This window comes from Capra hircus, chromosome 12, assembly GCF_001704415.2.
Source record: "Capra hircus breed San Clemente chromosome 12, ASM170441v1, whole genome shotgun sequence".
NCBI classification, from domain to species: Eukaryota; Metazoa; Chordata; class Mammalia; order Artiodactyla; family Bovidae; genus Capra; species Capra hircus.
In genome coordinates this window covers 56220804-56235518 of record NC_030819.1, presented here as the reverse complement: position 1 = coordinate 56235518, position 14715 = coordinate 56220804, and the positions used below count along the sequence as shown (strand labels likewise).

Sequence of the window (14715 nt, the reverse complement as noted above, 5' to 3'; positions counted from 1 at the left end):
AGTTGTGTCCGACTCTGTGCGACCCCATAGATAGCAGCCCACCAGGCTCCTCTGTCCCTGGAATTCTTCAGGCAAGAATACTGGAGTGGGTTGCCATTTCCTTCTCCAAAGCATGCATGCATGCTAAGTCGCTTCAGTCGTGTCCAACTTTGTGCGACCCCGTGGACAGCAGCCCACCAGGCTCCCCTGTCCACGGGACTCCCCAGGCAAGAATACTGGAGTGGGTTGCCATTTCCTTCTCCCCCACACCGATTATTCAAGGGTTATTAGAGATCAGCTGTCAATTGAAATCAAAGCCACTTAACAAAATTCTCAAGCCTTCTGAATAATTTTAAAGGCCGTGTGCATTTTACTAAATGATTCGTTTTATTCCACTCAGAAAATGGCAGAAAGGAGGTGTGAAAGGTTGCAGATTTGGTTTTTACTTGTGAAGAAGCCCCAAAGAGGTGGCTTTTAGGTTTCAAACACGCCAGACGGCCGGGCCAGAGGAGGCTGCCTGGATGGGCGGCGGGGGAGGGGCTGGACCCGCGACCTTTCCAGAGCCGGCGCCGCTCCTTCCTCTGACGCCACCCGCATCTCTCTCAGGAGAGAGCGGACTCGCGTCCTGGCACGGGGGTTGGACGCTGCAGCGCAGGACTCGTCGGCGGCCCCGGAGCTCAGCTCGTCAGCCGTCCTTCTCAGTGTCACCGTCTCCCTCCGCTCTACGGCGCACCCTCGCGCCTCCCTGTCCCCGCAGCCCCTGCCGCTGCCCAGGCTCCTCCCCGAGCCGACTCCGAACCCTCGCGCTCCCCCTCAGCCCCACCGCGCGGCCCACGGCTGTCATGGCAACCAGCCGCCGCCGCCGCCGCCGCCGCCGCCTCTTCACGCTCGTCGCGAACTAACGGACTCCGTGGCGGCGGCGGCGGCTTGTGCCCCACCCCCCACCCCTCCTGGACCGCGGCAAAAACGGTCGGCCGACCTGCGGCACCTAGGTAATGAATCCGAGAGGGACGGGGGCCAGCGAGAGAGCCGGTGGTGGGGTGCTTGGGTGGACAGCCACACCCCAGCTCCCGCTGCCGGAGACGCTGGGGCCAGGCGCGGCGGGGCACACTGCGTGCTGGGCGAGAAGGGGTGAGAGAGAGAGCGCTAGCGGTGGGCGCGCGGGGCATTATGGGGATTGTAGTTCAGCGGCTCCTCGGGCCTGCGGCCTTGGTGGCTCGGCTCGGACGGGCGAACTACAAAGCCCGGCGGCCCCGACAGCTGGGAAAGACCGATAAACTTTGAGCCGGCCGGGGGAGACAGGGAGAGTCTGTCTGTGGTGAGGGGATTCTGGGGTGGTCGCTGAATGGGGTTCTGAGAGCTAAAGGGGAAGTGGAGGTGAGACTCGGGCGTTCCGCCCTTCCATTTGTCCCGCCCCGGCTGCAGCGCTGTCTCCACCCCGGTCCGGCCACCGCCCCGCGTAGAGTCGGGGAGGAGTCGCCTCCGGGGCTGCGGGGCCTCGGGCCTTCGGCGCCTCTCACCCTCTCTAGTTGCTGCCTCTTGGTGCAGAACCGTATGTATGGCACACTTTTGATGGGCGACCCGAAAAATTATATTTTAACCGATTTTTCTCCTTTCCCTGATTCACTCCTTTATTGCTAGGTACTTGATCAGATTTATTCTGAAGTAGTTCAGAGGTGTTTACATTAATTAAACCCATTGGTTAATAATTCCTCAAAGGGCATTAATGTTTAAAGGTTAAGTGTGGAAGTAGATAAAAGGTACCATGCTGTTGTATAGTAGTATCTGATATTTTTTCCGTTTTGCATTTTATTTACTGAGGGTCAAGATTACAAAGTGAGCGCTCCTTCACCTCAGCCTACTAGCCTGAACACCACCTACACATATTTTGATGCCATTTTAAAGATTATTTCTACTTTAAATTACTAATTTTTTTAAAGTATAGGATTGTCTTTTTAAACAAATTTTTTAGCAGTGGTGGTAATAATTATTTTCTTCTATTATTACAATTTTTTTTCAAAATTTCTTAGGACCATTTTTCAGAATGAAAAGCGCCCTGTTCTTTCTTTTTTTTAATGCAAGTTTGCCCAGGCCCTGGAGGTAAGGAAGCTGATACAGATTTAGAAAACCTGCCTAGTCCACCCTTTGAAAATTTTTCAACAGATAGATAACCATCCTAGAAATCTGGTATTTTACAATGATGTGTTGAAAAATTATTGGTGCAGTATGGGCTTATTTTGTGTGTGTATGTTTCTAAACAAGAAGACAACTTAAGGTCACTGTAAAATTAATTTTCTCTCACTATAAGATTCATTTTCTCTTTGGTCACTGTAAACTTTATTTAAAGAAGCAGTTTTGTAGGAGGAGATAAAAAGTAAGTTTAATAAGGTCGCTGGGGGAAAAAATCAAGGCCTTATGTTATACATAAGGAATTTGAAATATTTATTCATTTAGGATTTATTTATTCATTCATTCAGGATTTGTTAAGGATCTGTTATGCACAAGGCAATATGCCAGGTGGTGGGAATTAAGAGCTGATAGAAGAAAATCTGTGTCCTGCATGGGCACACAGTCATGTCATCACAATAGTGTGGAGAGACAGGTGCAAGTTGCTGTGAGCCCAGAGTGGGAATACGTTATAGTGATATTATATCACAATTTCATAATAACATGTATTGAATATTTACTCTATGGGAGGCATATTTTGCATGCAGCTGCTTATTTTATCCTCACAACAATCCTATGAAGTAGCTCCAATTAGAGGTGAGGAAACAGCCTCAGAGACCTTGCCCATAGCTGAATAAGGTCATAGCTGAGTAAGGTGTGAACCTGGAATTTCAACCCAAGTGGGTCTAACTCATCTAAATGGTGATCTCAACCACTGATGGCATCCTTTGTACCCTTGGGGAGGATTGTGACTCTGTCTAAGGAAATTAAGAGAAATCTCCAGAATGATGTGACATTGGACTTGGGCTAGGAAAGTTTATTAAGCTTTTATTGGAGTAAGGCTGAGGAAGACTGTTCTAGGCAAATGGCATAGCAAAAGCAAAGGAGAGATTTTGAATTTGGGGAATCCTTGACTGTTCTGATGACTGAAACCCAGAATACTTGCAGTTTAGTGGAGAGACCAGATCTCAAAAGTACTTGGTACCATGATAAAGAATTTAGAATTTTTCTTCAACATGGGGTCACTATTGAAGAATTTCCAGTGGAGTAGTGGCCTCATTGGACTTCCCAGGTAGCTCAGTGGTTAAGAACCCGCCTGCAATGCAGGGGACTCAAGTTAAATCCCTGGGTCAGGAAGATCCCCTGGAGGAGGAAAATGGCAACCCGCTCCTACATTCTGGCCTGGGAAATCCCATGGACAGAGGAGCCTGGCAGGCTACAGTCCATGGGGTTGCAAAAGAGTCTAACATGACTTAGCTACTGAGCACACATGTAGTGGCCTTAACAGGTTTGTATTTTAGAAAGATAAAAATAGTTTAAAGCAGAACTTTTTTCTTAAACTTCACATGTAAATATTATAACTGAATTAGATAAGAGTCCCTAGTAGCTCAGATGGTAAAGAATCAGCCCACAACGTAGGAGACCCTGGTTTGACTCCTAGGTGGGGAAGATCCACTGGAAAAGGGATAGGCTACCCACTCCAGTATTCTTGGGCTTTCCTGGTGTCTCAGCTGGTAAAGAATCCACCTACAGTGCAGGAGACCTGGTTTGGAAGATCTACTGGAGAAGGGAATGGCTACCCAGTCCAATATTCTGGCCTTGAGAATTCTATGGACGTATAGCCTGTGGGGTTGCAAAGAGTTGGACATGACTGAACAGCTTTCACTCACATTAAAAATTAGTTTGAAAATATTTGCTTTCCTACTTAAAAACTATTACTGTGGAGACAAAAGAATTAACTTAAAAATTAATGTAAAAATTATAGTGACATCCAAAGCAATTTTGGGTTCTGAGAATAAGCTGGTTATTCAGTTCAGTTCAGTCGCTCAGTCTTGTCCGACTCTTTGTGACCCCATGGACTGCAGCACACCAGGCCTCCCTGTCCATCACCAACTCCCGGGGTTCACTCAGACTCATGTCCATTGAGTCGGTGATGCCATCCAGCCATCTCATCCTCTGTTGTCCCCTTCTCCTCCCGCCTTCAATCTTGCCCAGCATCAGGATCTTTTCAAATGAGTCAGCTGTTCTCATAAGGTGTCCAAAGTGTTGGAGTTTCAGCTTCAGCATCAATCCTTCCAGTGAACACCCAGGACTGATCTCCTTTAGGATGGACTGGTTGGATCTCCTTGCAGTCCAAGGGACTCTCAAGAGTCTTCTCCAACACCACAGTTCAAAAGCATCAATTCTTTGGTGCTCAGCCTTCTTCATAGTTCAACTCTCACATCTATACATGACCACAGGAAAAACCATAGCAGTAATTAAAATTGTGGTACAGCTTCTAGAAATTATAATGAAAACTGGGTTAGTTGAAAGTAGCAGCTTCAAACTTATGCATTAATGTTGAGTGTGGAGTGAAAATAATAGCTTACATTGATTCAGTGTTATGTGCTTGGAATGATGCTAATGTATTTCACATTTAATTTTTGCAATAACCTTGTGATGATAAATATTATTTTCCATATTTTATAGATGTAGAACTGAGGCTGAGAGAAGTTACATGATTTGCTTGAGATCACAACTAAAAGTTTGTGGTGCCTGGATTCATACCCAGGTTTTTCTGCCTGAAATTTTAATATTGCCTTCACACTTGAATAGTTTAGCTTGGTATACCAGTCTAGATTGGCAGCCTCCAACTAGTAGCACATGAGAGATATTATTCTGCTGCCTCCAATATTCCTTTTGAAGAGTTAGCTGTTAATATATTATTTTTCCTTTGTTGACAATATATCATTTCTCTCTATTGCTTTTAGGTTTTGCAGTTTTACTAAGTTGTCCTAGATGTGGACTTGTTTTTATTTATTTTGAAACAGAGTTACTGTCTTGTATAGATTTTGAAAAAGTTTTAGCCATTATGTATTGAATATTGCTCTCCCCCTTTTTCCTCCTAGAATTCGTAGTAGACATATATTGGGCCATGTCTTTGTACTCTCTGCATTTCTTTTCTTTGCTTACTTACTCTGTGTTTATGTGCTGCATTCTGGGCAAGTTCTGTAGCCCTATATTCTCGGTTCTTGATCCTCCTTTCATCTGTGCCTGATCTGCTGTTTCCTCAGTGCAGTGAGTTTTTCATTTCAGTGAGCATTTCATTTTAATGCTAGAAATTGTTCTTGATTCTTTTTCAAACCTGTCTATTCATTTTTAAATGGCTTGCTCCTGTGTTTTTAGGTATACTTATTTAGTAGTGACTATTAGATAATCAAATGCTTTTGATAATAGCAATAATTCTGCTATATGTTGTAGCATTTGTCTCACTCTTATAATGGATTGTATTTTTTGTACTTTGAAATTTTAGATATAACCTCAGTGTCAATCCTGTGAAGTCTCGGTCAAGTATCGTGTACTTTTCGTTGTTTCTGTGAAGTGCATTATGGAGAACTGGTGAATGAATAAATGCATTTTAGTATATTCATATAATGAGGTGTTACTCAGCAATAAAAACATCAAATTACCGATACATAAAACAATATGGTTGAATCTCAAAAGCGTTATTTTAAATGAAAGAAGTCAAACACCAGAATATATGCAATAAGACTGTATTTATGTCACATTCCAGAAAAGACAAATCTGTGGTGATTAAGGAATGGAAGAATGCATGCAGTTGTACACATTTTTCAAAGGAAATAAAATTTTTCTCTTAAAATGAGTGAATTTCATGGTATAATAATAGTTGCCCTGGAGGGCAAGTACTAATTGTGAGGAGACATGGCTTCAGTGGGGTGTGAAAATGTTCCATATTTTGATGTGGGTGTTATGTGGGTGTAATCTGTTTTAAAATTCACTGAAGATGTGTTTACTCTGTGTTACATACTTCAATAATAAAGAGCAAAGAGAGAAACATACTTTATAGAGAGGAGCTAGAATACAAAGTTGAGAAAATCTAGAAGAAAGTTAAGCAAAAGAGCAAAGAGAGAAGATAAGAAAATTAGAGGGCTAACCTAGAAAGTCCAATAGCTAAATAAAAGGTGTTCAGAAGAGAGAAAAATGGAAAGAAATCATCAACGAACTAATTCAGAAGTTTTCCTAAAATTGAAAGACACTAGTTTCTAGTTTGAAGGAATCCCATGTAGATTCCCATGTCAAAGCATATCAACAACAGTTTTAGGAAACTTGTGTCAAAGAGAAGATCCTATAAGTTTGCAGAAAGGGAAAAAGACATGATATATAAGCAATTAGGAATTTGAATGACTTTAGTTGCCTCAACTTAATCTTGAAACTTAGAAGGTGATAGAGCAATGCTTTTACATTTTTAAAAGAAATTATTTGGAAATGAAAATTCAGTAATCAGCCAGACTATCACTGAAGTATGAAGATAGTTTAATAAAGGTGTTTTAAGACATGCATAGTCTCAAAATTTTATTTTACTCCCCATTTACAGAAAATGTATTCTATAAAGGAGACACTTGCTCTTTGGAAGGAAAGCTTTGATAAACCTAGACAGCCTATGAAAAAGTAGAGACATCACTTTGTTGACAAAGGTTCATATAGTCAAATCTATGATTTTTCCAGTGGTCATGTACAGATGTGAGAGTTGGACCATAAAGAAGCCCGAGTGCTGAAGAATTGATGCTTTTGAATTGTGTTGCTGCAGAAGACTCTTGAGAGTACCTTGGACAGTGAGGAGATCAAACCAGTCAGTCCTCAAGGAAACTGACCGTGATTATTCATTGGAAGAACTAATTCTAAAGCTCCAATACTTTAGCCACCTGATGCAAAGAGCCGACTCACATTGGAAAAGACTGTGATGCTGAGGAAGATTGAAGGCAAAAGAAGGAGGGAGCAGAGAATGAGTTGGTTAGGTAGCATCACTGACTCAGTGGACATGAGTTTGAGCAAACTCCGCGAGATGGTGAAGGACAAGGGAGGCTGGTGTGCTGCAGTCTATGGGGGTTGCAAAAAGTCAGACACAACAACTGAACCAGAGAGTAAACCAAGAAAGGAAGAAAGACATGTGATAGACAAAAAAAAAAAAAAAAAAAAATTCAATATAGAAAAGACAAAGACTACCCCGGATAATTGAAATACCAAATTGAACAGACTTAGCAGGTAGATATAGTGTCCAGAGGAAAGGTTAGGCTTGCTTACAGCCTTGAAAGAAAGATAGTATCTTCATCTGGAACAAAGGGTAGGCATGCATGGCGTTCAGTATGATAGATTTGGGTTCCCTGAATTTAGGATTCTTTGGTAATGCAGTCTGCTGCATTTGCTGTTACCGAGTGGCCCATTATACGTTGCTTTGTAGAAAATGGGGTTTGGGGGACCAGTACAAAACACCCCCACAATCTTAGGTTGCAAGTTTTGTAGTTTTAACTCTTATACTTGAGTCATTCATTTTGAGTTAAATTTTGCACATGTTGTGGGGTAAGACTTGAGATTCAGAATTTTTATTATTCCTAATATGGATATCTAGCTGTTTCAACAGCTTTTTTGGAGAAAAAATATATTTTTTTGTTGATTTGCCTTGACAACTTTGTCAAAAATTAATTGGCCATATATGTATCGATCTTTCTGGACTCTTTGATTTGTTCCATTGGTCTGTGTCTATCTTTATGCCAATTCTGTGCCGTCTTGATTCCTATTAATTTTATAATAAATCTTAGAATCAGTATAAGTTGTCCTACTTTACTATATGAAACTGTTTTGGCCGTTCTGTGTCCTTTGTATTTCCATGTCGAATCAGCTTGTCAGTTTTTATAAGAAAGGCTGCTGGGATCTTGATTGGGATTTCATTGAGTCTGTGGATCACTTTCAAGAGAATTGACATTGAGGGTTTCAATTCATAAATGGATGTGCACATACACACATGTGTGTATATCTATTAACTTAGGTCATCCTTAATTTCTCAGTGCCCAGATCTTACATATATTTTGTTCTGTTTATCCCTGGGGTATTTAGTATTTTTGAATGATTTTACTGTTTTGACTTTAGTTTTCAATTTTTTATTGTTAATATGTAGAAATATGATTGCTTTTTGAATATTAATCTTGTATCCTGCAACTTTACAAAACTCACTTATTAGTTCTAGAAATTATTATAGATTCCCTAGGATTTTCTCCATTAACAGTTAATGTTGTATGTGGATGAGAGCAATTTTCCTTCCACTTTTCTAATATGTGTCCCAATTATTTTTTTCTTGGCTAGTTGCACTGGTTAGAACCTATAGTTCTCATGTTGAATAGAACCATTGAGAGGAGATTCACTGGCCTTGCTTGTTCTTTCTTGATTTGGGGAGAGAGTATTCAGTTTTTTCTGGAGAAGGCAATGGCAACCCACTCCAGTACTCTTGCTGGGAAAATCCCATGGACAGAGGAGCCTGGTAGGCTGCAGTCCATGGGGTCGCTAAGAGTTGGACACGACTGAGCAGCTTCACTTTCACTTTTCACTTTCATGCATTAGAGAAGGAAATGGCAACCCACTCCAGTGTTCTTGCCTGGAGAATCCCAGAGACAGGGGAGCCTGGTGGGCTGCTGTCTATGGGGTTGCACAGAGTCTGACATGGCCGAGGTGACGCAGCATCAGCAGCATCAGCAGCATTCAGTTTTTTCGCAGTTAATCTGATGATAGCTGCTCTTTACTAGATTGAGGAATTTCTATTCTCAGTTTGCTAAGAGTTCTTATCATGAATGGTATTGAGTTTTGTCCACTATTTTTTTCTGCATCTGTTCAGATGATCATGTTTTATTTCTAGTCTCTTAAAATTGATTGGTTTTTTAAGTAGATACCACCTTGAATTTTTTATATAAACTCTACTTGGTCATAATGCATTATCCTCTTTGTATACTGGACTTGATTAGCTAAAATTTAAATATTTTTGTATCTATGTTCCTGAGGGATACTGGTAGGTAAGTTTCTTTTCTTATAATGTCTGGTTTTGGTATCAGGCTAACACTGGTCTTAAAATATGAGTTGGAAGTTTTTCCACCTGTTTCTTTTTCTGAGAGTTTGTTTGGAAATTGTTTTATTTTTTTCCCTTAAATATTTGGAAGAATTCACTTATGAAGTCTTTTGGATTTGGAGTGTTGGTTTTGTTTTTTGTTTTTTGTTTGTTTTTCTTTGGTGGAAAGATTTTAAACTACAAATTGAATTTCATTGATTGACACAGGACTATTCAGATTAATTATTTCTTCTTCAGAAATAGCTTTGGTATGTTGTGACTTTTATCTCCACAGTTTGTAGTGATGGCCCCTCCTTCATTCCTGATTTTGGTAATTTGTGTTTTCTTTCTCCCTTTCTTGATTAGTATAACTAGAGGTTTAATCATGTTTAGTGATCTCTTCAAAGAACCAACTTTTCACTACATAGAAAAATTTTTTCTTGTTTCTATTTTATTGATTTTTGCTTTCAGCTGTGTTATATTCTTCCTTCTGCCTCTTTTGGATTTAATGTGCCTTTATTTTCCTAGATTCTTAAGACAGAAGCTGAAAGCAGGAGTTTGCAAACTACAGTCTGGGGACCAAATCTAGTCTGCAACATGTTTTTGAACAGCTGATGGCTCAGATGGTAAAGAATCTGCCTGCAGTCAGGAGATGTGGGTTTGATCCCTGGGTCAGGAAGATCCACTAGAGAAGGGAATGGCTACCCACTTCAGTATTCTTGCCTGGAGAATTCCATGGACAGAGGAGCCTGGTGGGCTATGGTCCATGGGGTCCCAAAGAGTCGGACCATACTGAGAGACTAACACACACACACACGAACTAAGAATTTTTTTTCATCTTTTTTGTTTTAACGGTTAAAGAAGTCAAAAGAGGAATAATGTTTCGTGACATGTGAAAATAAATGGAATTCAGTTATCAATGTCTGTAAATAAAGTTTTATTGGGACATAACCACACTCATTTGTTTTCATATTGTCTGTGGATGCTTTTGTACAAAGTTGAGTAGTGCCAGTAGCGCCTTGATGGTGTCTCAGCACTTTCAGCTGCCGCTTGCTGTGCACTGCTGTCACAGTGTCTGAGGTGCCCTCCATGTCCCTGTACTCTGACGTTTTACTTTATTATCAGCGGATTCCTGTCACGTTAAAAACAGAAAAGATGAGAAAAATGGACTTGATGTATTTATACTTTTAAAGCACAGTGAAGTGAGGAATACTGAACAGGATGACAAAGCATTGTGATTATTGTGCGATGACTACAGCTGTGCTGAAGAAATACAGTCTACAGTGATATTACCAGACGAATCACTCATCGTGGTATTCCCAATTCGTAGGAAAACAGTGGCTAGAAAACTGAAAAAGGAGTATCTTTTCAAGCAGAATTTCTTCACAAATTAAAAAAAAAAAAAATCAGGCTGCACCCGGAGTAAGTTTCTTGGGTGTCTCATTAGTTGGCCAAACAAGAAAGTCATTTGCCGATGGTGACTTAAGTAAATCTTATTGACTGTAGCAGCCAAAGAAATGTGTCTGGAGAAAATAAACTTGTTTAATACTTGCCTTTTGGTGAGAACAATTGCTAGAATATTTGAGGACATCAGTCAATTAAAAAAACAAGGCAAATGATTTTGAGTGGTTTTCCTTGGTTCTTGATGAATTGACAGATGTTACCAAAACAGCTCAAGTGTTTATTTGCAAAGTCAGTGGTGACTTTGAAGTTACTGAAGAAATACATTTAATGAATAGTGTTCATGGAATAGCTACAGACAGGAATATTTATTAAAAAGTTGAGAATACACTTCTGTACAACCTGAAGTGGAATCTGATGTGTTGGAGCTAGTGGTGGTAAAAAAAAAAATGTGTGGAAGAGAAAAAGGCTTACGTGAACAAATTTACAAAGCTGGGAAAACATAGGGTGGTGAAAGTTGATGGTTCTTTTTTATAATCAGCAGGTATTTTGCAGAGAATATTTGAATCTATCATGTGGTAAGAAACCGTTAGTGTCTTAAGACGCAGGAGTGTTGCTCTTGAGGACTTAACCATTGTCAGTTCCTTGAATTTTTGTCAGAAGCAGTATATCCTGACATTTCCCTACCACACAGCAGCTCTGTGGCTTGTAGTGGCGAAGTTCTATTGCAGTCTTGGGTTACGGGCTAATTTGAAATTTTTCTGAATGAGAGGAACTGTTCTCATCCACTGTTATTGAACACTGAATAGCTTTGGAAAGCAGTTTTGCTGCAGACTTGATAATGTTTCTTAATAAATTCAATGGAAAATTTTAGGATCAGACTGCTTACATGCAAAACTAAAGTTACGTTGATGCCAGCTAATGTTTGAATCACAAGTAGTACTGAGCTATTTTATAATATATAGCTAGCTACACTTTCAAAAGTTAAAGAGGTGAGATCTCTGTTCCCACCCAGATTTTCAGTGTATTTGAGCTCAAACTACTTTGATGCAAGTGCAAAGGAAATTTCCATATTACAAAATCCATTTAACTGTGTAATGGAGATACTTCCACTTAACCTTCATTTGGAATTGATTAATATGCGGTGTAATGACTTACCAAGAGAAGAATAAAACCTTCAAATACTTTTCAAACAGCGAATATGCTGGATTGAAATTATATGCTTGTGATTTGATATCAGCATGTGACAATACCTCTCTTAGTAAACAGACACTTTTAAACATGAAATGCGTAAATCTTATTAAAAAGCAGTGTTGACACATGAACATTTGCAGTTGATCTTGATGATAGGAAACACTAACTCTGAATCCCAGGTACATGAAATCATATCCTCTGTTCTGCAAAAAGTTGTACTCAATGATTACTAGTATAATAGTTTGAATTTTGTTGATAAAAATTGTGAACATTTTTTGTCTCTCATATAACTACTTACATAATACCCTCAATTTTTCCTGTTGCCCCTCAAAGCTAAAAATATTTACACAGGAAAAGTTTGCTGACCCTGCTTTACATGGAAATATTTCCATTGTGCATCTTTGCATGCCTACATATAGTAGCAGAATTAGTGCTTTTGTCTAAGGACTCATTTGAAGAATTGTAATTTGAAGAGAGGCTTTCCTTGGTTGTCCTACATCCTGTGGGTAGATCTACTGAATGTTGAAATTTCTTACTATGTGAGAGTAGTATACTATTTGCTGCAGTGTGATTCTTAAGTAACATAAATGCTGCCTTCAAGGAACCTATGCTGGGAGAAGGGGCAACTAAAATGGGAGAACACGTAAAAAGAAACGACTTTAATCTTTTCAAGAATGTACTGGAGTCAGCTAAAATGACTAGAAGTAGTTGTAGTTAGTTTTGAGGAAGAGGTTCTGAGCCCCTTAAGAACAGATAAGAGGTAGAGAGGAAGAGCCAGGCTACTCCCATCAAAATTTAATCCCCTCAGGAAAGCATGGGACAAAATGATTTTTCTCTGCTAAGTGTATTTCTTGGTTTACTGTTCCAGGAAGTAAGAGTAGGTCACTTTGGACTCCTTCCCAAGATGTCATTCTCCTGGATCTCTGGACAGTTTTCAGTGGAAAGTATCTTTGCTTAGAAGCCTTGGATGATCTTGGGAGACTGTTGAGAAGCGTGGAAAAAAAAGCCAGAATTACTGAGCTGGAGGGCTTTGATAGAAATCAGAGGTTCAGATGGTATTTTTCCTAGTTTCTTGTAGAAGGGGAAGATTAATGATAGTGATTTGCACAGGCACAAAGCTCTAGAGAATGGCAGGATCATAGAAGATTATCAGATTGGGAGCATCAGACAGTTAAATTCACAGGTTTTTGCTTAGATTTAAGTTGTATGAAGCACTTAAATGTATGTAAATGATGCATGGACAACTATAGGCTGTAGTTTTAAAATGTGTTCCTTAAGTCAAAAAGTTCCTTCCCTTTTTGTTCTTGGGGCCAGATAGTTTTAGTGAAAAATAATTTTTGCAGTTTTAATTGATGTCAGTGGAAAATATGAGCTATTTATATGTTTTGCTTTACATTGTCAAGAATAAACCGACTAAAATGAGGCAAGTTGATCTTTGCTGTTATTGCAGCTTGTGGTGATTATAAATGAGCAAGGAGAACTGGTGTCCAGTTTATGTAGCTATAACATAAATTGATAGTGCAGAGCGGTGTCATTTCTCTAGTTACCTTCTTGGGTGTTCTTTTGTAATCTGTGCATTTCCAAAATTGAGAACTTTGTTCAGTATCATCATAAGATGCATTCAGATAACCTCAATGAATGAGAGAAACGTTTTGACTTTCAAAGTAGTGTTAAGCAGATCTTTTAAAGTGTAATAAGAAATGCTTTAAAGTTAGTACTGAAAACTTAATAAAAAGCCATTGTATTTTATGTTTAGATCTCTGAGGGATGAATTTGGCTGAGATTTGTGACAATGCAAAGAAAGGAAGAGAATATGCACTACTTGGAAATTATGACTCCTCCATGGTATATTACCAGGGGGTGATACAGCAGATTCAGAGACATTGCCAGTCAATCAGAGACCCAGCGGTCAAAGGCAGATGGCAGCAGGTAAGAGCCCTTGGAAGTGTTCGGGGGGGGGGGGACAGCGGTCTGCTGCACTGGAGAGAGGTGAGCTGGAAAATCACTTTGAGATTTTGCGAATAGTTCTCTTTTGTCTGACTGCTGAAATATATTTAAAATGTACTCTGGATAGTTTTCTGTCTTTCCTAGTTAACATGTATATGTTTTTCATAATATATTGATTTGGCCAAAAAGTTTGTTCAGTTAGTGAACACATTGTTCAATAAAGGCCTTGGTGAAAATGAAAAATATGTCTTTTAGGTTTACTTAAAACAGAACAAACTTTTTAGTCAACTCAATATTTTTGAGACATATTTCAAAGCCATTTAATTCAAATTGATTCTAATTGTTTTTTCCTCTTCAGTTGACTAATTGTGTATGATTACGAGTTGTAGAAATGAGGTATTTCTACTTGCCCTTTCCCCTTTCATTTTTACATGTAATTTTGACCCATTTCACAAAACTTTTCCTTTAAGAAAGTTTCCTCTTCTTTTGAAAGACTCTTTACAAATACAAAGGAGTCAGTAATCTAATAAAAAACACTAATATATTTACTGTGTCTTGACTATACAATTTGATTATATAATATTAGTTAATAAAAACTTGAATTGCAATTTCCCCATTTAGTCTTAAAACTTAAAATCCTTTTAAAATTAAAAGTACAAAGTCAAGCATTTCTTTGAAGTTTCATTTATGTGCTAATGCCTTTCAAGTGTTTCTTTTAAGTTTTCCATTGGTCAGAAATTGATTGATGTTTTACTAAGTTTTCAGGGTGAATTTGGCTTATTTTCCAACTTAAGTGTTACCGAATTATGTTGAGTGAGAACAATATATTGGTTTTAACTCAAATTGAAATTTTTGAGTTCTTCTCTCTGGTGTCCTAGCCACAGACAAGAGTTGTTTACTAATCCAGCATGGAAATATTTTTGACATGTTCTTAATTGTGTTAAATAGTGACCGTTTCTATTCTAGTACTTTTATTATGTTTACTTCCATTAGGTTCTGAAATGTCATTTCTCTCAGTATAGCATATAATTACATATATTAGGTGAATTTAAATTTTTCTTTGGTTCTGTGACTTGTTCATGTGTTTTTATGTGTTACTTGAGATAAAGTTAAAGAAAAGCTTCTTATGCTCTGCTTTAAAGTGTGCTTTCTGGTTA

At 39.1% G+C, this 14715-nt stretch overlaps 1 protein-coding gene across 4 annotated transcripts in view; it reads left to right on the top strand.

Annotated features, from left to right (window-relative positions):
- The window catches only part of KATNAL1 (katanin catalytic subunit A1 like 1), a 53593-nt gene continuing 39224 nt past the window's right edge, over nucleotides 347-14715 (top strand). The window contains exons 1-2 of one of the 4 annotated variants that reach the window (XM_018056612.1): nucleotides 347-971; nucleotides 13368-13540. In XM_018056612.1, coding sequence (XP_017912101.1) covers nucleotides 13379-13540 — 162 coding nt within the window. In that variant the 5' untranslated portion in view covers nucleotides 347-971; nucleotides 13368-13378. Of the gene's footprint in view, nucleotides 972-997; nucleotides 1532-8649; nucleotides 9643-13367; nucleotides 13541-14715 lie in introns of those variants that run through there. The other 3 variants (XM_013968244.2, XM_013968246.2, XM_018056613.1) reach the window with 3 other exon arrangements.